The sequence below is a fragment of the Phyllobates terribilis genome, unplaced genomic scaffold (genome assembly GCF_046119375.1).
Source record: "Phyllobates terribilis strain yellow unplaced genomic scaffold, ASM4611937v1 Scaffold_2__4_contigs__length_985480577, whole genome shotgun sequence".
NCBI lineage: Eukaryota > Metazoa > Chordata > Amphibia > Anura > Dendrobatidae > Phyllobates > Phyllobates terribilis.
Window position 1 is genome coordinate 743,994,093 of NW_027362762.1, and position 26,959 is coordinate 744,021,051.

The 26,959-nt window shown below is 42.4% G+C and overlaps 1 protein-coding gene across 1 annotated transcript in view; it reads left to right on the forward strand.

Annotated features, from left to right (window-relative positions):
* Positions 1-9,145: 9,145 nt before the first annotated feature.
* Positions 9,146-26,959, forward strand: part of DIPK2B (divergent protein kinase domain 2B) — a 263,491-nt gene continuing 245,677 nt past the window's right edge. Inside the window, exon 1 of the mRNA XM_073670717.1 lies at positions 9,146-9,448. Within this exon, the coding sequence (XP_073526818.1) occupies positions 9,237-9,448 (212 nt within the window). The 5' untranslated portion in view covers positions 9,146-9,236. The remainder of the gene's footprint in view (positions 9,449-26,959) is intronic.

The window sequence follows — 26,959 nt, forward strand, 5'->3', positions numbered from 1 at the left end:
AAACATCTTCGTCGCCATTTCAAAACTGTGCAGAAGGGTGCATAGGTCCCTGATCTGAGACCACTCCTCCAGCGTGATTTGCCCCACCTCTGGATCTCGTTGGCCCAGGCTATACGTCAGAACGTATTGCACCAGGGCTTGTCGGTGCTGCCACAGTCGCTGCAACATGTGCAGAGTTGAATTCCACCGGGTAGGCACATCGCATTTTAGCCGGTGAAGTGGCAGGCCCAACGACTTCTGTAGAGATGTAAGTCGCTGAGCTGCGGGATGCGAACGGCGGAAGTGAGCACACAGCGACCGTGCCCTCTGCAGAAGGCCATCTAGTCCGGGATATTGGGCTAAAAATTGCTGGACAACTAGGTTCAACACGTGAGCCATACAAGGCACGTGTGTGACATTGCCCCGGCGAAGGGCCGCACCCAGGTTTGCAGCATTGTCGCACACCGCCTTCCCTGGTTTCAGGTCCAGTGGAGACAACCATTCATGAAATTGGTTCTCCAGAGATGACCACAACTCCTCAGCTGTGTGACTCACATTTCCCAGACATTTCAAAGTAAAAAAAGCCTGATGACGTTGAGCCCTACTGCCAGCATAGTAAGGAGGTGTGCAGGATCCCTTCTGCGCAGTTAGAAAGCTTGTGGCATGACCAGACAGGCTTTGGGTGCAGGTGGAGGACCGAGAGGAGGTTGAGGAGGCAGAAGCAGTGGAGGAACTTTGAGATAAAGAGGATTGACGCACAACTCGTGGGGATGGCAAGACTTGGACAGCAGCCCCTTGTCCTGCTGTCACCATAGTTACCCAGTGCCCAGTCAGCGACATGTAACGCCCCTGGCCATGCCTTCTCGTCCAAGTGTCTGTGGTGAAATGCACCCTGTCACACACAGAGTTTCTCAAAGAAGCGGTGATGTTGTGTGCGACATGCTGGTGGAGCGCAGGCACACCTTTCTTTGAGAAGTAGTGCCGACTGGGACATCTGGTACTGGGGCACTGCGACGGACTTAAGGTCTCGAAAATCCTCTGTGTCCACCAGGCGGAAAGGCAGCATTTCTGTAGCCAAGAGCTTGCAGATGGTGAAATTCAACCTCTTAGCTTTCTCATGGCTAGGAGGAAATGGTCTTTTACTTGTCCACATCTGAGGGACCGAGGGCTGGCTATTGTGCTTAGACGGGGTTGATAAGGGTGTCCCCGGCAAACTGCCGGTCTGTGAGGAAGATGCAGGCGGACATGTTAGGTTGCCTTGATCCAAAGGTGGTGCTATCGATGTCGGACAGTGCTCAACACCAGCTGGTGTTACCACCTCCAAAGAAAATGATGACCTGCCAATCACGCTGGCTGTTGCGGGTAAAGAGGTGGCAGGTCTGCGCCCCAAAACAGGTTTGACTGCTGTCCCCCCAGTCACAGAGGATGAAGAATGAACAAATAAAGTAGCACACTGTAACACTGAGTATATAGATGTGAAATATGAAATATGAATAGCATAACTGCTGTAAAAAATAGAAATAAATGAAAAATTTTTTTGAAAATTTTTTTTAGCGCATGAAATATGAAGTATGGAAAATGAATAGCATTACTGCTGTAAATAAATGAGAAATCTTAGCGCATAAATTGGCCAATTAATAAATTTTTCTTTTATTTCTATTTTTTACAGCAGTTATGCTATTCATATTTCATATTTCACATCTATATACTCAGTGTTACAGTGTGCTACTTTATTTGTTCATTATATATGGAGGTAGCTGCTCTTAGTAAGCACCTGTTCACACCTAGTTTTTGTAGTGGAAGTGCCGTCATTCTCTTTGTTACAGAGGATGAAGAGGCCGCGGATGCACAAGATATGGCAGACGGTGGTTGGCCCGGCCGGCTAGGCTGCATTGTAGCACAGTGAGCTTCCCACTGCAACTTATGCTTCATGTCCATGTGCCGGTTCATGCATGAAGTACTCAAACTATGTATTTTTTGGCCTCTACTTAGCTTTTGCTGACAAATGTTACAGATAACACGAGTTGGGTCATCTTTATCGATCTGAAAAAATGCCCAGGCTATGCAAGGCTTAGCACCCATGCGACCTGAAGAGCCACCACGACTTGTGGTGAGAGGCAGAGTTGTGTTTGAGGATGAAGTTGTTGACGTGCTTCCAGTACTACGTCTCTGTCCAGGAAGGCGCAACCTGACCTCATCGTCACCAGCATTCTCCTCCACCTCCTCTGCTGACCTCATCTCTTGGCTGACTGTGGGTTGACAGTAAGTGGGATCTCCAACCTCATCATCATCACCCTGTGCGTTATCACACTCGTCGTCCTCAGAGCCAACCTGTTCCTGCCCTGACAAAAAACTAAAGTTGTCGCTCCAATCAGGTATTTGAGTCTCATCATCGTCTTCCTCATTGTCTCCACCAACAGGAGTTACAGTTTGGGAATGAGGGTCTACATTATGGTCAGAACCTTCAGCGTCTGGTCCTGGATCCGACTCCTAAAGATTCTGGGCATCAGTGCAGATCATTTCCTCGTCTGGATTCACAGAAGCGCTGTAGCCGACCTCTGATTCCCAGGCTATAGTATGAGTAAACAGCTCTGCAGACTCAACCATCTGTTCTACCTCATACTCAGAGGGGCAGCTGGAGATTTGGGAGCTGTGAGGAAGCAAGTGCGATTGGGGTGACACCTTTGAGGACTGGAGTATTTGTTATGTTGAAGTTGATGTGGAGGAGAGCCCACTTAAAGGAACACTTGATATCCATTGAAGCACCTGCTGTTTTTGTGCCTCATCTGGAATTTGTAGCGATTGGCGTGGCCGTAAGAAAGGGATCTTATCACATTGTCCGCTAAAAGAAGTAGACATTTTAGTTTGGCTGGAAGATGGTCTTTCTTCTGCAGATGTTACTGTTGCTTTAACACCTACCCCACGGACACAACCTTTTTTCCCCTTCCCAACACGCCTATTCCCCTTTCCACCAGCAGCAGGCCTTTTTCCACTCATTTTGGTGGTTAACTAATTCACAACTCTGGAGTTGTTTGCACAAGAAAACAATGGATGGGAACCGAGCAGAGCTGAGTGGCCAAACTGTGGTATTAGGCCAAAACTATTGGCTGGGTTAGATGCAGAAAAAAATTATATTCAATTTGCAACCTGATGGAGGTCACTATAGATGGACTAATAGAACAAGTCCCACACACAGCTAGAAGCCCAAATATTTTTTCAGAGGTAGATGCAGAAAAAAATTATATTCAGTTTGCAACCTGATGGAGGTCAGTATAGATGGACTAATAGAATAAGTCCCACACACTGCTAGAAGGCCAAATATTTTTTCAGAGCTAGATGCAGAAAAATATTATATTCAATTTGCAACCTGATGGAGGTCAGTATAGATGGACTAATAGACCAAGTCCCACACACTGCTAGAAGCCCAAATATTTTTTCAGAGCTAGATGCAGAAAAATATTATATTCAATTTGCAACCTGATGGAGGTCAGTATAGATGGACTAATAGAACAAGTCCCACACACAGCTAGAAGCCCAAATATTTTTTCAGAGGTAGATGCAGAAAAAAGTTATATTCAGTTTGCAACCTGATGGAGGTCAGTATAGATGGACTAATAGAACAAGTCCCACACACTGCTAGAAGGCCAAATATTTTTTCAGAGCTAGATGCAGACAAAAAATTATTTTGAATTTGCAACCTGATGGAGGTCAGTATAGATGGACTAGTAGAACAAGTCCCACACACTGCTAGAAGGACAAATATTTTTTCAGAGCTAGATGCAGAAAAAAATTATATTCAATTTGCAACTTGATGGAGGTCAGTATAGATGGACTAATAGACCAAGTCCCACACACTGCTAGAAGGCCAAATATTTTTTCAGAGCTAGATGCAGACAAAAAAATGTTTTTAATTTGCAACCTGATGGAGGTCAGTATAGATGGACTAATAGAACAAGTCCCGCACACTGCTAGAAGCCCAAATATTTTTTCAGAGGTAGATGCAGAAAAAAATTATATTCAGTTTGCAACCTGATGGAGGTCAGTATAGATGGACTAATAGAACAAGACCCACACACTGCTAGAAGGCCAAATATTTTTTCAGAGCTAGATACAGATAAAAATTATTTTTAATTTGCAACCTGATGGAGGTCAGTATAGATGGACTAATAGAACAAGTCCCACACACTGCTAGAAGCCCAAATATTTTTTCAGAGGTAGATGCAGATAAAAATTATATTCAGTTTGCAACCTGATGGAGGTCAGTATAGATGGACTAATAGAACAAGTCCCACACACTGCTAGAAGGCCAAATATTTTTTCAGAGCTAGATGCAGACAAAAAATTATTTTGAATTTGCAACCTGATGGAGGTCAGTATAGATGGACTAGTAGAACAAGTCCCACACACTGCTAGAAGGACAAATATTTTTTCAGAGCTAGATGCAGAAAATAATTATATTCAATTTGCAACCTGATGGAGGTCAGTATAGATGGACTAAAAGAACAAGTCCCACACACTGCTAGAAGGCCAAATATTTTTTCAGAGCTAGATGCAGACAAAAAAATATTTTTAATTTGCAACCTGAGGGAGGTCAGTATAGATGGACTAATAGACCAAGTCCCACACACTGCTAGAAGGCCAAATATTTTTTCAGAGCTAGATGCAGACAAAAAAATATTTTTAATTTGCAACCTGATGGAGGTCAGTATAGATGGCCTAATAGAACAAGTCCCACACACTGCTAGAAGCCCAAATATTTTTTCAGAGCTAGATGCAGACAAAAAATTATTTTGAATTTGCAACCTTATGGAGGTCAGTATACATGGACTAATAGAATGATGCTATGCCCAAAAGGTTTTACTTCACTAGGTGCAGTAAAAAAATTGGTATTCTATACACAGGTGGTGTATCTTGCAACACAGATAGGCTACTCCACTGACTAACACACTCTGCAATAGGCCAAAAAGGATTAGCTTTGCTAGATTCAGCCAAATGCTGTGAAAAAAACTTGCACAGCACTGGCACAGACCTCCCTGGCAAAAACTGATAGGAACTGATGTAACTTAGTCCTGTAAAGGACTGCAATTACAATTAGTCTTTACTCCCACAACCTATCTATTTAAGAGCACAGACCAGCCTGATAAAAGTAGTAGGAAATGCTGTAACCTAGTCCTTAAAAGGACTGCAATCACAACTATTCCCTACTCCCAAGCTATCTGTAGATTTGTGCGAAAATTGGCTTGAAATTAACAAGGTATAGCGCACACAGCAACAGCGGTGCCGTCTAACACGCAGCTGCAGCAGTGAGAAAATGGTGGCGACGGGGAAAATGGCTGGGTCTTATAGGGCAAGGACATGTGACATACACTGCCAATGACACATGCCCTTGCTTGTGTGAAAAAAAGCACTTCGCTCCGTGTGTGCGCTGCTGATAGGCTGACAGATTGCACCTCCCCACTGTAAATGCGGGAAAGAGAAAAAAAAATGGAGATCTTCATTATTCCTGCAGAGATCCATCCCCTGCCCCTCCACCCGCCCCGCTGTACACTCAAACTGAGTATTAACATTAATTTTCATCATTACTGAGAAAAAATCCAGTTATGATTTTGGTGCACGAACAGTTATCGAACAAAACCTCGAACAGCCGAATTTTTCTCAAATCGTTCGTGTTCGCCGAACGGCTCGAACACCGCCCAAAACAGCTCGAATTTGAGATTGGCGAACAGTTCGAGTCGAACAACGCTCATCTCTACCCCTGACGTATGGCCATCAGCTAATTTTCCACAAATGCTACCTTGTTAGGGTAGGGCAGATATTATTATTCAGGTACATTATAATGACATTGCTATCTTTAAGGGCACTGTGTTGGGATGTGCTGCAGAAGACTGGAAAAGATGGAAGTCTGCAGAGACGAGTTATGGATGAGAAAACTCATCATGGAGTCTGAACAAGATGAAGAAGAAAAGAAAGAGAATGACTCCAGAGACAATGTCATCTATAAGGTTATACAATAGAAAATTGCCATATATTTAAAAACTCAAGTGGATCATACCCTGTCTAAATAGAACGGCGAGCCAACCCAAACAAAAGCTGAAAATAGACCACTATAAAATAGGAGAACAAGACAGCAGAATTTGAAAAGCATATGGGAATTTTATTATGCGCATAACAGTGAAAAATTTATATGGAGAGACGATGGAGCAATTCACAATAGATGGAACAGTGTACTAAGGGTAGTACTGAGTATGCATATAAATGAGGTATCGGGAACATCATAATAGCAACCCAAGGGATATAAAATAGAGTCAGATTGCACAATGCCCTATGTCATAAGTAGATTGATTAATATAATAAAGCGCCACAAAAGGCCGGTGCTGATGATGCCCTTTGCCCTTGTGAAAGCTGTTTGTGACACCGCGAAACATGCATCGGGCTGCACCTTTCCCCACCCACTTCTCTCTCCCAGACTCCCGCTGTGTACCCACGGTAGGTTTTCTTGTTCCCTGCTGCTCAGACTATCCATTTGGTTTCCATGGTTATGTCTGGGCACCATGGCATATTTTGGTAAACACTTGTTTCCAGTATATATTATTTGTCGCTGGTAGGGATTTGTACTGACCAGCAGGTGTATACATATTTTAGGGATTCCCCCCTTTTTACCTTTGGGGTTAACATATTCGCTTGCCACCCCTGGGTTTGTGTTTAACATCATCAGCACTGGCCTTTTTTGGCGCTTTATTATATTAATCAATCTACTTATCGGCCATAGGACATTGTGCAATCTGACTCTATTTTATATCCCTTGGGTTGCTATTATGATGTTCTCGATACCCCATTTATATGCATACTCAGTACTACCCTCAGTACACTGTTCCATCTATTGCGATTTCCTCCATCATCTGTCCATATGAATTTTTCACTGTTATGTGCATAATAAAATTCCCACATGCTTTTCAAATTCTGCTGCCTTGTTCTCCTATTTTATAGTCATCTATAAGGTACCTTGATGTAAAAAAATTTTGTGATACTGACTATTTTGCATATTTTTCTTCATGTTAAGAGCATTAAAGTAGTTGTCCAAGTTTGTGATGAGTCTGCAGTCATTCTATGTGACTGCAGACTTCTGAAATTCTCACACTGCGCACTGCTGTCAGGATTCTCTCATACCAGCTATTTGCATACATGCGGTCACGTGCCGACTAGACATGCATTGCCTCACTCAATGAAAATGACTTGAGCGAAGCTGGACATGTCTAATCGAAATGTGGCCAGAAGTATTCAAATCGCATACTTGTGCAAAGGAGAATACTAAGGCTGGGTGCCCACGTAGCGTTTTTCAAGCGTTTATGCTGCGGAATTTCCACAGCATAAACGCTTGTTAAACGCTAGGTAATCCGCACCCCATGGTCCCCAAGGGGATTCCGCATGTTCTATGCACATGCTGCGGATTTTTCCACAGCGTTTATGCTGCGTACAAAAATCCGCAGCAAGTCATTTAATTTTGCGGAAGCGCAGCGGAACTCCCGCCATTGACTTGCTTTGAAACGCATAGAAACCGCGACTGTACATTTGTACAAGCGGCTTCTATGCGTCTCTATGTGCGGATGGTACCCAATTCTGGAGGAGAGGAGACTCTCATCCAGACCTGGGTACCATTGTACCTGTAAAAAAAAGAATAAAATAACAAATAAAGTTATATTCACCTGTCCGGCGGCTTCTCTCTGAATGCCGGCATTGCTTGAGGACCTGCGGTGACGTCACAGTCATGTGACCGCAGGCCCTTCACCGCTGTGTCTCGCGATATGCCGGCAGCCGGGAACCAGACAGGAACGAGCGCTGCAGCACATACCGGGCCTCGGGGGTGAGTATAGCTTTATTTGTTTTAATTTTTACGGTCACACCATATAAATCCATGCCTTTTGCATGGATTTATACAGTGTGACCTAGTTGTCAAGCACTTTCCAAGTGATGCAATCGCCTGGAAAGCGCTTGTCAATCTGCATGCGGAAACGCATGTGAATCCGCATGTGGATCCGCATGTATTCTGCAGGAAAAACGCATGCACAATCTGCATGCGTTTTTTCTGCCAGGGAGATGCAGAAATGCTGCAGAAATTTTCTGCTTCATTTCTGCATTGTGGGCACATAGCCTAAAAGTGTGCAGTGCATGTGCTGTGAAGATTCAGAAACCTGCAGTCATATAGAGTGACTGCAGACTTTCATCTCAAACCTGGAGGAGCCCTTTAATTATAAAATGAAGCCCTGTAGCCAATCCTAACAGTGTGTAGTATACTCACTGTCAGGATTCAACTCTGCTTGCAGGTTCCAGCAGACATCACATGGCCACTTCACTCATGTGCGATTTTCATACTTATAGTCACGTGACAATGAGCTTCTCTTCCTGCTTCTCTGTTTTTCACTGAACATTGAGAGAACTAGGGAGAACAGCTCATTGACACATGACTAAGTGTGCAAATCGCATATGTGCAGAGGGGACAGTGGGTGGGGATGGGGGGGGGGTCCCCAAACTGAATTCTTGCCCCGGGTGCCAGAAAACCTAGCTAAACCTCTGCTCCTGCAGCAAGGATTTAACAAGCCCCACACGTTGATTTTTGGAACCTGAAGAATATGGGCAGAGATGAAAATACAATTTACAGTTCTCCTTAAATGTAAAATATTTCAGTAACCTAGTGTTACTAATACAGATTTTACAATACCTCAGCCAAGCACCTCAGTGACACTTATCTGCCATCCAGTACCTTACCTCCTGTTTTTGAACACAATATCTTGAAAATTATGGAAACATAGTCTTACGTAATTGGGCACCATATCTCTACTTTGTCATATGGCTCCTTATGGACTGGTAGTAATAGCTACAATTACTTTTAGTGGCAAAACATTTATAAACCTGAAACAGTGACATTAGATTTTCTAAAGAACCACCAAAAACTGCTTTATATACAATTCTGGACTGACATGAGACTTCTGATCATCTGAACACTAATTTTAATTCTTTCAAGTTTTCTAAATGTTAATTCTTAAAGGAACAAACCGCTGAAGTTCGAATAGGAAGCATAACTATAACAATCTATATTATCTGCATCCTCCATGAGTTTCCTCCTTCCTCTCATTGCCAGAAAATTTCTTCCATTTACACATTTGAAATTAATAGCGAGCTGGAGTTAGCATTTTTTCTAATCATCCCAACAGAAGATATTCACATGATTGTACCAGCTTAAACATTCTGAGGTGTTACCAATGGTGTTCGGGATGTTTACTTTACATTTAGGCCACTTTTATACCATGTTTTTCATTGTTATGGTAACGAAAGACAAAGTGGGAGCAACAAACTCTTCTGTTTCAAAACTTAAAAATTCCTATAATTTTGGCAAAAGCTTTCTTGGACTTAACAAGTGTAATGCCTGCGTTGGGACCTCAGCCTGCAAGAAGTTCTTTAAAGAAGAAATCAGGTCAGAAATCTGTCATAACTATTTCATATTATGTGATAAATGCAACAGAGAGATATAGATAGATAGATGAGATTGATAAGATAGATATGAGATTCAAAAATAGATAAATACTGTAGGTATGAGATTGAGAAATAGACAAATAGATAGATATGATATAGAGAGATAGATATTAGATAGATAGATAGATAGATAGATAGATAGATAGCAATTTCTCTGCCTTTCTTCTCCCTCAGCATGTATACACAGATAGTGATGCTGATTATGGATGATTAAAGAGGAAAAAAATGTAATGCAAATCACTGAAAGACCAAGTAAACGGTTTTAATTGTGTACCATGATATAACCTGTGTGTTATTCCTGTCATGTGTCTTTAGTTCATGCAAAAAGAGGGTTAAAAGTATTGTCTTAACATACACCAGTACAACACTAACACTCTATTAGTGCCCTAAATGTATTCCCTGAAATCGAACCTTTCTGACCGCGGAGGTTGGCACCCTTATTGTTACGCAAATGGCGCCCCCGCTCACTGGTGCCTGACCATAATGAGTCCTAACAATACCCTATTGATACAGATTTGCACCTGTTACTCAGTGTATGATGAAAAAAAACAGGTCCCACATATCATAAAGATCCCAGGCATAAAAATTGGATCATCTGGAGATAAACTGCAATAAAAGCAATATGTGTCCAAATGTACAGAAACAGTGTGCATATATATATATACAGTATATATGTGTATATATATATATAACAACTACACACAGATACATCTGCTACACAACTGAATTTGCCCATAATAGTGTTTCTGTTAGAACCCTCCTGTTAGTTTTTTCTATCTTGTGTTTTGTGGTCACGTGACCATCTGCCTTTATATTCCAGCTCCACCCTTCTGGCTGTGCTGGACTTCAGTGTTCTACTGTCTCTCTAGCCTGGTGCTTCAGTGCGTTACTCGGTCAAGTTCGCTTGGTCCTCTGGGACCTCTAGTACTTTTTGTCAGTTTGTCTTTTTGTGTTCTGCAACAACTTCTGTTTAGGAGGTGTCCCTTTTTGTCCCAGTCCTTAGTTCTTTTAGGGACCCCTCCCCTCAATTCTATAGGTCTTCGTTCAGACTAGCCGAGGACTAAGGCGGGTCTGTTCACTAGGAACAGGCAGCCCGCTACATCGTAGGGATTCAGCTTAGTCTTACTGTAGGGACAGCTTTCCCCTATCTTTCCTTAGTACATGCTTCAGATCATAACAGTAAGTCCAGCAAAAAAAACTAAAAGGAAAGAAATTTGGGGATCAGTATTGTTTTCGTCTAGGATTTGGCTCAATGCCTGCAGGGATTGTTTCTGGAGGTGGCCGAGCTTCAGCAACATGTGAGTAGCTGTCCTGGAGCGCATTTTGCTGAACCCATGGTAGGACTGCCTGATGTTTTTTATGGTAAACAGCAAGATTTTTTTTCCTTTAAAAATGCTTGTCTGTTATATTTTCGTTTGAGACCAAGGTCCTCTGGGAATGAATCACAGCGCTTTAGTTTTATTATGTCACTTTTGCGCAATGAACCACAGGGGTGGGCCTTTTCTCTCCAGCCTAATGATCTGTGTTTAAGGTCTGTTGATGGATTTTTTTCTGCTATGGGGCTATTATATGACTATCCTGATCGAATCTCATCTGCTGAATCAGAACTCAGACGTTTGAATCAGGGGTCAGATGATATTGAAAATTATTGCACACACTTCAGGAGATGGGCTTCAGAAGTTAAGTGGAATGATTCGGCGCTGAGATGTTTATTTCTTGCTGGTCTGAGTGAAAGGGTTAAGGATTTGCTAATTGCATTCCCTACACCTGAGACTCTGCAGCAAGCAATGCAGTTAGCTGTTCGTATAGACAGGAGACTGAGGTGCAGGCTCAATGAGGTAAAGACTCCTGTAATGTCAGTTCCTAGTCCCCAGAAAATCTGCTCTGACGGCGGAGAATCGATGGAGGTTGGGACGATGTCACTCCGCTCTCAGGAAAGAGATCGGAGATTCGTCGAGGGATTGTGTCTTTATTGTGGTAAAGCTGACCATTTGATTAAGTATTGTGAGCGTCGTTTAAGTAAAGAAAAAAAAAAGGTCAGTTACGCCCGTATAGCTTGTTTACGCTCTGCAGGAGTGTTTCTTTCTGGGAGTAATACTCTGCAGGGAGATTCGATTGAATTTCAGGTATTTGTGGATTGTGGTTCAACACTTAATGTGATTGATAAAGGGTTTTTGGAAAACCTTAAATTGAAATCCAAACCTTTGTCATCACCTATTTCTGTGGTTGCAATTGATAACACTCCTTTGAAATGTATTACTCACAAGACTGCTGCATTTCCACTCACTATCAATGGAGTTCACCAAGAAATTTTGGACTTGGTTGTTTTGGATAATTTACCCTCTCCAGTTGTTCTAGGATTGCCTTGGTTAAGACAGCACAATCCTTTATTGGACTGGTCTATTAATGTGATTAAGTCTTGGAGTCCGAAGTGCTATGATAAATGTTGTAATGGTCGCATTGAGGCTGTGGAAAAAGGGGAATTACCGGTACCTATTCAAGATTTTTGGAGGGTTTTTTGGAGGAGGAGTCGCAAGTTTTACCTCCTCATAGGGATTATGATTGCGCCACTGAGTTTGTTCCGGGTGCTACTCTTCCCAAAAGTCGCTTGTTTAATCTGGCTATCCCTGAAAGAAAGGCCTTGGAGGAATACATACAGACTAGCCTGGCTGCTGGTCACATTAGACCTTCTAAGTCGCCTGTGGCAGTTGGATTCTTCTTTGTTAAAAAAAAGGATGGCGGTTTACGTCCATGTCGGGATTTTCGTGAAATTAATAAGATTACCATACACAATTCCTACCCATTGCCGTTAATTCCTGACTTGTTTAACCAGTTAGTGGGAGCCAAGTGGTTCTCCAAAATTGATCTCCCGGGGGCATACAATTTGTTTCGTGTGAAGGAGGGTGATGAATGGAAAACTGCTTTTAACACTCCGGTAGGTCATTTTGAGAATCTGGTGATGCCTTTTGGTCTTACCAATGCACCTGCATTTTTTCAGAACCTTATTAATGACATCCTGAGACCTTTGATTGGTAAGAATGTGGTTGTGTATTTGGATGACATTTTGATTTATTCACCAGACCTAGAGTCCCATTGGCAGAGTGTACATGAAGTTTTGCAGTTATTGAGTGATAATTCACTCTTTGCTAAGCTGGAGAAATGTGGGTTCGCTGTGCAGAAAATTAGTTTTTTGGGCTACATTGTCTCCAGCAAGGGCTTTGAGATGGACCCTGTGAAGGTTCAGGCTGTGCAGGAATGGCCTAGGCCTATTGGTTTGAAATCTATACAGAGATTTTTGGTTTTTGACAATTATTACAGGAAATTCATTAACAATTTTTCTGTAATTGTTAAACCTCTAACCGATCTCACCAGGAAAGGTGCGAATACGGCCCAGTGGACTACTGAGGCCATTGAAGCGTTTGAGTATCTCAAAGAGAGGTTCAGTTCTGCCCCTATCCTTATGCAGCCTGATGAGACCAAGCCTTTTTTGGTCGAGGTCAATGCTTCATCGATGGGGGTCGGAGCAGTTTTGTCTCTGGACAACAAGGGTGGAGTACATCCTTGTGCCTTCTTTTCGAAAAAAAATTCGGAAACCGAACTGAAATATGATGTTGGAAATCGGGAGTTGCTGGCTATTAAACTTGCGTTTGAACATTGGCGTCATTTTTTGAAAGGCGCTAGATTTCCTATTCAGGTTTTCACAGATCATAAGAATTTGATCTATCTGGATGCTGCCAAGCGCTTGAATGCCCGTCAAGCTAGGTGGGCACTTTTTTTTTCTCGGTTTCATTTTTCTGTTACCTATATCCCTGGTACTAAGAATGTTAAAGCCGATGCTTTATCTCGCAGCTTCTCTTCTACTGTCGGTGCCGAGGAGGAGGAGAGCATTTTACAGAAAGGAGTTGTAGTGGTGGCATTGGACTCCGTTTTGGAGAATGGGATTCTGAATGCTCAAGATGATGCTCCATCTAACACTCCCCATGGGAAGTTGTTCATGCCTAGAGCCTTTAGGAGAGATTTGTTTGTGGAGTGTCATGAGTCTCGGTTGGCAGGTCATCCAGAAGTTTCGGAGACTAAGAGACTTATCAGTCGCAGTTTTTGGTGGCCTGGATGGCAGAAGGAAGTCATCAAGTGGGTGCGCCAGTGTAATGTGTGTGCTAGGTCAAAGGCTTCACATACTCCTGCTGCGGGGTTGCTTTGCCCTCTGGAGGTTCCTAGTGCACCTTGGACGCATCTCACTATGGATTTTATTACTGATCTTCCTGTGTCCGAGGATTTTACTGTCATCTGGGTGGTTGTGGACCGTTTTAGTAAGATGTGTCATTTGGTTCCATTCATTAAGTTGCCCTGTGCCAAAACACTCGCTAAGGTGTTTGTTAAAGAGATTGTCAAGCTCCATGGCGTTCCCACGGATATTGTTTCTGATAGAGGACCTCAGTTTGTGGCTCGCTTTTGGCCTGCTTTTTGTGACAGGTTGGGAGTCCATTTGTCATTCTCGTCTGGTTAGCATCCTGAGTCGAATGGACAGACTGAAAGAAAGAACCAGGATGTTGAACAGTTTTTGCGTTGTTTTGTGGCGGACAATCAAGAGGTGTGGTCTGAGTTTCTGCCTCTCGCAGAATTTGCTCTTAACAATCATACATCCTCCTCTGCTGGGTGTTCTCCTTTTTTTTGTTGTACTGGGAGACATCCATCTTTTGGTTCGTTCTCCAAATTGGGGTCGGCGGTGCCGGAGGAGGAGAATTTTTCCGTTGATTTGGAGAGAGTTTGGACTAATGTACGTTGCAACCTTCAAGAGGCTAACAAGAAGTCCAAGAAGTATTTTGACAGGAAACTTAGAGGTTTTGTTTACTGTGGGTGACATGGTTTGGTTGTCCTTGAAGAACCTGCGGTTGAGGATTCCCTCTAAAAAACTGGGTCCTAAGTTTGCGGGTCCATTTAAAGTGCTTCAGATTGTTAACCCGTCTGCTGTTAGGTTGGATGTCCCTATTTCCTATGTTTCATGTTTCCTTGTTGAAAAAGGCTGACGTATCTGATAGGGACGCCACTGTCACAGTTCCTCCTGTGGTGGAAGACGACGAATTTGAAATTTCGCGTATCTTTAATTCTAGATGGCATAGAGGGAGATTACAGTATCTTGTCTCCTGGAAGGGTTTCGGTCCCGAAGACAACTCCTGGGTAAGGACGGATGATGTCTCTGCTTGTTAAAGCTTTCCACAGGAGGTTTCCGGATAGGCCTGGGCCTGGAGGATCCAGAGGATCCTCATAAAAGAGGGGGTACTGTTAGAACCCTCCTGTTAGCTTTTTCTATCTTGTGTTTTGCGGTCACGTGACCATCTGACTTTATGTTCCAGCTCCTCCTTTCTGGTAGTGTTCTACTGTCTCTCTAGCCTGGTGCTTCTGTGCCTTTCTCGGTCAAGTTCGCTTGGTCCTCTGGGACCTCTAGTACTTTTTGTCAGTTTGTCTTTTTGTGTTCTGCAAAAACTTCTGTTTAGGAGGTGTCCCTTTTTGTCCCAGTCCTTAGTTCTTTTAGGGACCCCTCCACTTAATTCTTTAGGTCTTTGTTCAGACTAGCCGATGACTAAGGCGGGTCTGTTCACTAGTAACAGGCAGCCCCCTACATCGTAGTGATTCAGATTAGTCTTACTGTAGGGACAGCTTTCCCCTATCTTTCATTAGTACATGTTGCAGATCATAACAGTTTCCACCTATATGTGGCGGTTAGTACTGTACTGATAGATTACTACTGGTACCCCTATCAATGAGCAGTTTTCTAAAGTCACTCATGTGGAATGCCCACTAAGGATAACATGTGGGAAAAAATAATCCAAAGTGTGAGTCAAATAAAGTGCATCACCAGTGGATGTATAGGATACTTATCCATCCGCATATTGCGCCTTAACGCGTCCCCCCCCCTCCAGATACAGGTTCAAGGAGTATAATGGCAGATATACATTTATGAAACCAAATGAAAGTGAGGTAGAAACCCTCAGAATTCCCTGGTTTAAATCCACTCAAGCTGCTGACGTCATATTGCTTGAGTTGTATAGCATGTCTCCACTCTCGCTCGATATCTATGCGCATGCGTCCGATGCAGAGCAGAGGACATGGAGCACAGTGAACCACTAGAGGTCCTTACCAGTATTCCGCGCATGCATGTGCGCTCCACTCAGGATGCTTCCTCTGCTCTATGCACACGTGAGAGCTGACCACGCCTACGTCATCCGGTATGTCAATACTGTTTTTTATGGTCATGTGATCATATGTATTGCACATGTGTGCATTTACTGGCCAACGAGCACCTGTACAGATGCGTAACCAAGGTAATGGATCCCTCCGTTATTAGCCAGACATATTGCTCCTGTAGGGATATCAAAATTGCTGTTTTATAGTGGGTTTATAGATGTCGATATGCATATAATGGCATATGAATTTATTACAGTTTTTGGCACTCAGGAATGTTGTATCACCTATATATTTCTATATGAAAATATATCTAACTATTCCACCTGAAATGTAGGGATCTGGGAATATAGCAATCAGTTGAAGCTACTTGGGGAAGATATATAGTTATAATGAAAGAATATAATATGTATAGATAAGTAGGATAAAGATATCATAAGGACCAATTATCCCTATGAATATGAGTAGTTCAATGGGTTATTGAAAAAATCAAAACACTAATCTAATCAAATGTAGCAGATTTTTTCAATAACCCATTGTCACTGGAACCCACCCATGTTACCAATTGCCATATGCCTGGGGTTCCTTGCTAGAGGACCACTCATATTCATAGGCATAATTGGTCTTTATGATATCTTTATCCTATTAATCCACATTTACCATATTCATCCATTATAAGTATACAGTACAGACCAAAAGTTTGGACACACCTTCTCATTTAAAGATTTTTTGTATTTTCATGACTATGAAAATTGTACATTCACACTGAAGGCATGAAAACTATGAATTCACACAGCTGGAATTATATACTTAACAAAAAAGTGTGAAACAACTGAAAATATGTCTTTTATTCTAGGTTCTTCAAAGTAGCCACCTTTTGCTTTGATGACTGCTTTGCACACTCTTGGCATTCTCTTGATGAGCTTCAAGAGGTAGTCACCGGAAATGGTCTTCCAACAATCTTGAAGGAGTTCCCAGAGATGCTTAGCACTTGTTGGCCCTTTTGCCTTCACTCTGCGGTCCTGCTCACCCCAAACCATCTCGATTGGGTTCAGGTCTGGTGACTGTGGAGGCCAGGTCATCTGACGTAGCACCCCATCACTCTCCTTCTTGGTCAAATAGCCCTTACACAGCCTGGAGGTGTGTTTGGGGTCATTGTCCTGTTGAAAAATAAATGATGGTCCAACTAAACGCAAACCGGATGGAATAGCATGCCTCTGCAAGATGCTGTGGTAGCCATGCTGGTTCAGTATGCCTTCAATTTTGAATAAATCCCCAAGTGTCACCAGCAAAGCATCCCCACACCATCACACCTCCTCCTCCATGCTTCACGGTGAGAACCAGGCATGTAGAGTCCATCCGTTCACCTTTTCTGCGTTGCAAAGAACCAAAAGATCCAAAGATCTCAAATTGGAACTCATCAGACCAAAGCACATATTTCCACTGGTCTAATGTCCATTCCTTGTGTTCTTCAGCCCAAACAAGTCTCTTCTGCTTGTTGCTTGTCCTTAGCAGTGGTTTCCTAGCAGCTATTTTACCATGAAGGCCTGCTGCACAAAGTCTCCTCTTAACAGTTGTTGTAGAGATGCGTCTGCTGCTAGAACTCTGTGTGGCATTGACCTGGTCTCTATTCTGAGCTGCTGTTAACCTGCGATTTCTGAGGCTGGTGACTCGGATAATCTTATCCTCAGAAGCAGAGGTGACTCTTGGTCTTCCTTTCCTGGGGCGGTCCTCATATGAGCCAGTTTCTTTGTAGCGCTTGATGGTTTTTGCAACTGCACTTGGGGGCACTTTCAAAGTTTGCCCAATTTTTCTGACTTACTGACCTTCATTTCTTAAAGTAATGATGGCCACTCAGTCTATTCAGTAGGACTATCAGCTGTGTATCCACCTGACTTCTGCACAACACAACTGATGGTCCCAACCCATTTGTAAGGCAAGAAATCCCAATTATTAAACCTGACAGGGCACACCTGTGAAGTAAAAACCATTTCCGGTGACTACCTCTTGAAGCTCATCAAGAGAATGCCAAGAGTGTGCAAAGCAGTCATCAAAGCAAAAGGTGGCTACTTTGAAGAACCTAGAATATAAGACATATTTTCAGTTGTTTCACACTTTTTTGTTAAGTATATAATTCCACATGTGTCAATTCATAGTTTTGATGCCTTCAGTGTGAAAGTACAATTTTCATAGTCATGAAAATACAGAAAAATCTTTAAATGAGAAGGTGTGTCCAAACTTTTGGTCTGTACTGTATATCCTTCCCAGGTAGTTTCAACTGATTGTTGTATTCCCAGATCCCTCCATTTTGCCAAGTGAGATTACTTCTTGCCCTATTTTTACATTTAAGTCAAAATACATAATATGTTTCTTTAATATAATCTAAACTAATCTAATTTTAAAATACTGTAATCTTTTCATGAAATCGCTGTTTTGTAAGTATCTAGAAGTCATCTCTCCACTTTAACTTAAAAAAGTGACATTGAGGCTTTTCCTACACTGAGCATACGCTGCTATTCATTATAATTGCTAATCTATGATTTGCACTTCGCAATTTACATTTTAGTCAGTTCTGAAAGTATATATGCTGCAAGCATAAAGTTAGGCTTTAATTTTCTCAGCTTTTAAAAGTTTCAAACTTAAACTAATCCTGTAACAATCTCTAAAAGTACATTACTTAACCCCTCAAGGAATTGCTCATATTCAGTCTTTAGGACAAAGAATTTTTTTTTATGTTTTGTCATTGTCATATTCCAATTAGTATATTTATTTTTTCATCGACTTAGTTGTTTAACCCATGAAAAGTTGTATATGTTAGGTGCAGCATTTGGGGGTACATATGACTTACACTGGATGTAAAAAGTCTATATACACCTATTAAAATACTAGGTTATCGTCATGTAAAAATATCTTGCCAAGAATAATTTCTGAACTTTTTCCACCTGTATTGTCACTTCGAATCTGTACTTTTCAATGGAAAAGCAAAAAGTAAAATAATGTGGTTGCATAAATATGGATACCATTAAACTAATACTTTGTTTATAATTTATAATTATAGTTTATAATATATAGTTTGTAATATGCTTTGAATGTATGACAGCATTTAGTCTTTTTGGAGGATTAGGGGATTGAGAGGGCATCTCCTGTGTACATCCCTTTTAGGGTCAACCCTGAAATTATTAATTAGATTCAGATCTAGGCTCTGGCTGGGCCATTTCAAAACTTTGATCTTCTCTTGGTGAAGTTATTCTTTTGTTGATTTGGAGTTATGCTAAGGTTCGTTGAGATGCTGAAAGGTGAAATTCCTCTTTATCTTCAGCTTTTTAGTAGAGGCTGAAGGTTTTTTTGTAAAATTGACCGGTATTTGTAAATGTTCATAATTACCTCCACTTTGATTATAGCCCCAGTTCCAGCTTCCGGAGTACCGCCAAAAAGAATAATGGTTTCTCCGCCATGCTTCACTGTGGGTATGTTGTTATTTTGGTGATATGTTAGTGTTGCCTTTACACCAAACATAGCTTTTTAAATGATGGCCAAAAAGTTCAACCATGGTCTCATTAGGCCATAACACATTTCCACACATGCTGTTGGTACAGTTGATGTAGATTTTGGCAAAACATATCCAAGCTTAGATGTTTTTCTTTGTAAGAAAAGACTTCTAGTTTGCTACCCTACCCTAACCCACAAGCCAGACAAATGAAGAAATTGTTGTTACATACAGTACACAATCGGTATTTCCCAGAAATTCCTGCAGCTCCTTTAATGTTGCTGTAGGCATCTTGGCAGCTTTCTGGACCAATTTTCTTGTCTTTCATAAATTTTGGAGCGATATCTAGTTCTAAGTATTGTAACAGTTGTGCTAAATTTAAGTCACTTCTTCATGACCGTCTTCACAGTGTTCCATGGTATATATCATTTTTTTGTATTCTTCTCCTTTCAACATTGGGATCCCTTTTCTGTGTTGTAAGCTGTTTACAGGTCATGAGTCATGACTTCTGCTGTAGCTTACAACTAAGAAAATGTCAGGAAAATTCTACTAGAACAGCTAAACTTTACAGGAGTTAATCAGAATCACTGTAAATTTTGACAGCTCTGTACTGACTACTATTTAACATGCGTTTAAATGTGATTGGCTAATCATTTCAAGTTGAACACTTCCCCAATAAGAGGTTGTTTACACTTTTACAACCATATTATTTTAGTTTTTTTTATTTTTATTTCCCCCTCAAAATAGTTTCAGTTTGTTTCTCAATGAATTTGTAGAGTTTATAAGCGACGTTAAAGGTGGAAAAAGTTCTGGACTGATTCTTCCTGGTATGACTTTTTAAATGACAAAAAATGAAATTTAAACAGGGGTGTGTAGACTTTTTATGTCCACCGTATTACCTAACTTTTATTAACTCTTTATGAGGTCAAATAGTAATAAAAAACAGCAGACCTGCTGTTTTATATTTTCCGCTATTAATGTGTTGCACAAATAAGATGTTACCTTTATTCTGTGGTTTAGCACAATTGTGGAAACACCAAATTATGTACACTGGAAAAAATCACTTGCTTTAGTGTCACATATTCTGGGAGCCATACGTTTTTCACTTTTTTCATCAACGGAACTGTGAGAGGGTTTATTTTTTTTACATGAAATTATGTAGTTTTCTACTATATACTATTTTTGATTACTTTTTATTGCAATTTTTTTTTGGGGGGGTGCGCAACTCTGGATTTTTTCTTTTGTTTTAATTAAACACTGTTCTTCATTATTCAATTTAATTGCTATATTAACTTTTTTTCTGCAGATTGATACAATAATGACAATACTCAATTTATATAGTGTTTTAAGTTTTATTAGTCTCACACACACAAAAAAAAAATCACTGGTTCACCATACTCCGAGATTCTTGAAGGGGTTATCCACCATTTTTTTTTCTTACATAATTGCAATCAGGGCTAAAAATCATTTTTGCACCATTTGCCTCCTATAGTTTAGTTGTTGTATTACACTGACTGTTGTTGGCTTCAGAATCAGTTAATTGGGTTGGCCACATTGTCTTTGTTTTACCAGTGTTGTGGACATGATTTTGTGTCACTTACTATTAAAAAAATAAGGATGTGCTAAATGGGACAGATGCGCACATAGGGTGATTCCTCACTCACATAGAGAATAGAGAAGGGAATGTGCTGTAAATCCCAGCTGCTGCTACTCCTTTTCTTGGAAGATGATCTTTAGTAGATACATGAAATAATAGGAAGTGTGCATGGTTAAAAAGCTGCGCTGTTGGATGTAGATAAACCTTCAAATGTGGAAATAATAGCATAGATGTGTGCAGTTACACTGTGTTCCAAATTATTATACAAATAATATTTTCTCAGATTTTCCCAAATTACCTATATGAATTGCAGTCATTGTAATTTTCCAGTCAAATAACTATTAGAGTACAATTGAAAGGTTTTTGTACAAACTGCCTATGATAACAGTATATTTTTAAAAAAATAAAAAACTCAAACTGCACTCAAAATGCATGTTCCAAATTATTATGCACAGCAGAGTTTTCAACCTTTTCATTTTAATAAAGAACAAAAAAATGGTCATTTTTGAAATTATAAGCATTAGCAGATTATTATAAACTGAAATCAAACAGTTTTCAACTCAAAACTTTATTCTAGGTGATGTTACATTTGCACATAGGACCGCTTGTTCGAAAGGAGCTTCTGAACTCTCTCGTCCATTGAATTTGTCAGGTTTTGGATGGTTTCTGCTTCAATTGTTTTGCATGAGGACAGAATATCCTCCCAGAGCTGTTGCTTAGATGTGAACTGCCTCCCGCCATCATAGACACTCATTTTGATGATGCTCCAGAGGTTCTCAATGGGGTTGAGGTCAGGGGAGCATGGGTGCCACACCATAAGTTTGTCCCCTTTTATGCCCATAGCAGCCAGAGATGCAGATGTGTTATGTGCAGCATATTTGCATAATAATTTGGAACACAGTGTATATTGGTCGACACGTTTCAGAGTTGCACTGGCTCCTTTTCCAAGGCAAAAACTCATTTTTAATTTAACAGATGTGTTGGAGACATAATCTTGTATCACTTATTATTATGCAGGTAGAACAGGTTCTCCTCCAGCTCTTGTTAGTGCAGCTTTCCTCACAGACTGCACAGTTCTCCTGTCTATACATTGCCTGCTAGTGGAGGGGTATGTGACCAGATCTGTCTATCAATCATCTCCAGTAGAAAAGAAGTTTTCTCATGTGAGGTTTTCAATTAGACAAGACTGATTGACAGGTCTGGTCACATGTTCCTCCACCAGCAGCCATTGTATGGACTGGAGAGCTGTGCAGGAAAGCTGCAATAGTAAGAGCCGGAGGAGAACCTGTCATACCTATGTAATGGAGACAAAAGAGCCTCTAAGAGGATTCTTACAGGATGCTTCAAAGATAGAGAAAGATTGCCATCTGCTGGCAAAGATTAAGCCTCGTAAGTGTCGTCTCTTCAAGCGGGAAATTGAATATCTGGGGCACACAATGTCCAGTGAGGGAGTGCACCCCACTGTGATGAAAGTAGCTGCCGTGCAGAAGTGGCCCACACCCGCCAATCTAAAAGAACTGAGGGCATTCCTGGGGCTCGCTGGATACTACCGCAGATTCATTAAAGACTTTGCTAAGATTGTGATCCCGCTCAATGAATTGCTGAGAGGAACGGCTGGGGGAGCCAAGCGGCAGCCCATTCAGTGGGGCCCACGACAAGAAGAGGCATTCCTAGCATTGAAAATGGAGCTAACGGATGCCCCAATTCTGGCCTACGCTGACTTTTTGCAGCCTTTTGTGTTGTACACTGATGGAAGCTTGCATGGACTGGGACCAGTGCTGGCTCAAGTGCAAGGAGGAAAAGAACAGGTGATTGCGTATGCCAGCAGGTCGCTCCGTGATACGGAGAAGAATCCGGACAACTGCAGTTCGTTCAAGCTGGAGCTACTGGCACTGGTGTGGGCCATGACCGAGAAATTTGCTGAGTACTTGTCGGGGTCAGAAGTGCAAGTGCGGACAGATAACAAACAACCCTTTCGCCCACTTGGAGAACGCCAAGCTGGGCGCTTTAGAAGAGCAGTGGGTCGCAAGGATGTCCAAATACCAGTATAAGATCGCCTATTGGTCCAAGGCCCTGAACACTCATGCAGATGCCCTGTCTTGGGTCACTCAGACGGGGCCGAAGAGGGATAGAGATGAGGAGCTCGAAAGTGACGAGATTCCAGATTTCAGCCAGTTTGCCGCTGCTGTGGTCGATGCCCAGGAGACTAGAGAGTAGCCGAGGCCCACTCAAATTCTGGGCCGCTCAAGGGATGAGTGGATACATCTGCAACAATCCGACCCAGAGCTGGCAAAGCTGAGAGAATGGGTTGCCCTTGGTCAAAGACCCGACCAGGAAGCCAGGGCCGCTTCTCTTCCAACTACCCTACAAATCCTAGGCCAGTGGGAGAGGCTCTTCCTGAAGGATGGCTTGCTATGCTGAAGAATCCAGCTACCTTGAGAGTTTGATGTTACCTGGCAGGTAGTAGTTCTAGAGGCGCTGGTAACGCAGCTAGCCCAGGAAGCTCATAGAAGAGGTGCTCACTTTGGTGTGGAGTAGACCTTTCGGGGGTTGCAACGGCTGATGTATTGGCCTCAACTGCAGCAAGAAGTCGAAGGGGTCTGCCGAACATGTCGCCAGTGTGAGTTGAACAAGCCCCTGGAAAAAAGAGCTCCCATTCAGACCATCCGAACTTCTGCACCCTTGGAAGTCCCGATGATTGACTATCTGATGATCGGAACTTCATACAATGGTTACGGACACTGGTAATGACTGATCACTTTACCAAGTTCGCAGTAGTGACGCCTACCAAAGACCAGACAGCAGAAGCCGCAGCTAAGGCCATCTGTCAGGATTTCATCCGGATTTATGGGTGCCCGAAGCTAATACATTCTGACCAAGGGGCCTGCTTCCAAGGACGAGTGATGGATGAACTATACCGTATCTATGGGATCGACCGATCCCAAACAACGCCTTACCACCCTCAAGGGAACGGCGCATGCGAGCACTTCAACTGAACCCTGTTGCAAATGTTGCGAATGCTGGAAGAGGACAAAAAGATGAAGTGGCCCGAATTTGTGTCCGAGCTGGTGTGGGTGTATAATAATCGAGTTCATGCGACTACTGGCTACACCCCTTACATGTTGCTGTTTGGAAGGAGTGGGTGAGAAATTACTGAACTAGAGCTAGACTCAGAAGACTCCGGCCCGGGCAGTAGGCTGAGTACCTGGATTCGAGGGCACAAGCGCCGGCTTCATACGGTGAGAAGATTGGTTGCTCAGAAGTTTCAGGAAGTAGAGCATGCAGATCGGCCCCCGACCTTGGGTGGATCACTCCAGCCAGGAGACCGTGTGCTGGTAAGGGCCAAACGATTTGGGAGTAAACTGGACCATCGTTGGGAGGCGATACCATACTGGGTGGTGAAGAAGATTCATCCCGACAACCCAGTCTACGAGGTCAGACCCGAAGGGGATGACACCGCGGCACCCTGGGTGTTGCACCGCAATATGCTGCAACCTTGCTCCTCTGAAGCAGAGGCCTGTAACGAAGTTGGGCCTTCAAACGAATTGGCTGAGGTGCCACATACAGGAACCTTGGGGGATGAAGAAGGATGGGCCACAATGCAGTTGGGCCCGTCAGAACCGTTGATGCCATCCCCTAGTGGGACCCAGAATGAATCGAGAAGTGACTTGCAATCCCCAGTGGTTGATTCATCGGATATCCCGGAGTCACCTCCACAGGAGGAGCCCCGCAAAACTGAGCGGGCAAATGCCGGAATCTCTCCTAACCGGTATGCTCAAAAAGAGTTCATCTGGTCTCAGATCCAACAGAAAACAGAGGAGTGTGCCCAACTCCTGTCTGAACTTGCACTGCCTGGAAAGAGGCATCCATTAAGCAAGAAATCCACTCGCCCAAGGACTGGTGAACAACAAGGAGGGAGGAATGTAATGGAGACAAAAGAGCCTCGAAGAGGATTCTTACAGGATGCTTCAAAGATAGAGAAAGATTGCCATCTGCTGGTCAGGCACAGTCATGCGGAACCGAGATGTACAAGAGAAGTTGAAGGGGGAGCAGATTTAGACGCTGGACCCAGTCAGGTGACTTCCAGGAAGGAGTTCCAAGGTACAAAAGGCCAGCGCGCCAAGCCTGAGGGGTTTTTGGCACCAAGCAGCAGAGAGGAGCAGACGTGCTCCCTGCGTGTTGAGAAGCCCCGTGTGGCAGGCCTAAGCCGGAGGCCTGCGAGGTGCCACAGCCGGGCGCCAGTGGATGAGCTCCGGATCCCTCACAGATGTGACCTGAGTGCTGATCCTACGGAGGAGAGTCGGAACCTGCTTGCTGTGCTGAGTGAGTTCGCGGAACCCGACGTCGCCCGCCGACAGACGAGGTCTGGACCCCCCTATCCACGGCTTGAGAGACTGCCTCCAACGGCCAGGAATAGAGGAGTTGGGAGACTGCTGAGCCAGGAAAGTCACGCCAGTGAAAGCAGAAGAGCTGCATGCATGAACAGGGCCGTCACTTCTACTGTTCACTCACGGTACTGAGGCCAGTTGGGTTTAGGTACTCAGGTTGGGAGGGGAACAGTTGGGGTGGAAGAAGCTAAACTTGCTTTAATTGATTTTGTCCGGAAAAGACTTTCGGCCTAGCGGGAATAACCGGTGACCCCCGCTAGGGCCATATACAGAGATAAAGAACTGACATGGTGACTCCCTGGCTGGGTGCACCACATTACTTTGAGAGACTTTGTATTTCGTTAATATTTCAAATTACCATTCAATACCCTTGTTGTTATCCCCTTGTTCAGAATACCTGTTATATATATATATATATATATATATATATATATAAATTGTTTATAATCATCTCCGACTGTCCTTGCCTTGTGTCTCTGTGCGTTGCATTCCGGCTCCTGCATTACACCTATATAATAGTAAGCGCCACAAAATCATGTCCCCAATCCATCTGTTAAAATAGATACTGTTACCGACTCCGTTACCTCATTGTGCAGTCAGCAATAGAGAGTATAATACAGCTGCTATAGGAGGCAAATGGTGCAAAAATTTAAATAAAAAGTTTAATTAAAAATTTAAATAAAAAGTTTGCATGTTCTCCCCCAGTTTGCGTGGGTTTCCTCCGGGTTCTCCGGTTTCCTCCCACACTCCAAAGACATACTGATAAGAAATGTAGATTGCGAGCCCCAATGGAACAGTGCCCGTAATGTCTGTAAATTGTCTGAATTGTAAAGCGCTGCGGAATATGTTGGCGCTATATAAATAAAAAGATTATTATTAAATAAGATTTAATTGCAAAAATTGTTTTTAGTCCCAATTACATGTATTTAAGTAAGGAAAAAAAATGTCCACAATGATGAACAAACCTGTGAGGAGCAGGCCTTGTTCTAAAGACTATTGGACCAATGAACGCAGAGCAGAATCCACGGCTCTAAGGGATGTGGACTTTTTCCAGCACAGAGCACCGGTTATGTCAATCTTATTGCTGGGTTTTATTAGACATTCTCTTGCTCATCAGTTTAACCTCAGGAATCAATGTTTCCATTCAGTGACAGTAAGCAGACATAAGGCCAGACAGGAGATTGCTAAAGATAAATGTTAAGCAATCATTCCATTAATCTCATCAGTATCTCGGGGGCTTCAAGCCATTGTAAGGTGCAGTAGAAATAAGGATCCCAGGTTGGGAACTTGTGGACTGAGAGCATTGTATTTTGGCCATTTTACCTGGAATTGTTGTAAAACCATGGATGTAAGGAATAAAATATTGTTGCTTTGTTAACCTGTCTAGGTGATTATTACAACCCACAACCTCAGATCTTCACAAAACCCTTTAACTTTTTTATTTTTCCATGGACTGAGTTATGTGAAGAATTATTTTTGCCTGACAAACTGTAGTTTTCACTGCTTCCATTTTTGAGTACAAAGTTTTTTTTTTATCAATTTTTATTTCTTTTTTTTTTTGCAAGGCTGGATGAGCAAAGTCCAGGAATTCTGTTTTTTGTATTTCTTTATTATTGCATGCAAACTACAGGATAAAATAATTATCTAGTTTTATAGCATCGTTCAATATGATTACAGTGATATCCAACTGATATATTTTTTTATATTTTGCTACTTTTACAGAAGAAAATCACTTGTCAGCAAAAATATATATTTTTTGCATCATGTTCTCAGAGCTATAAATGTTTTCTTTTTTAC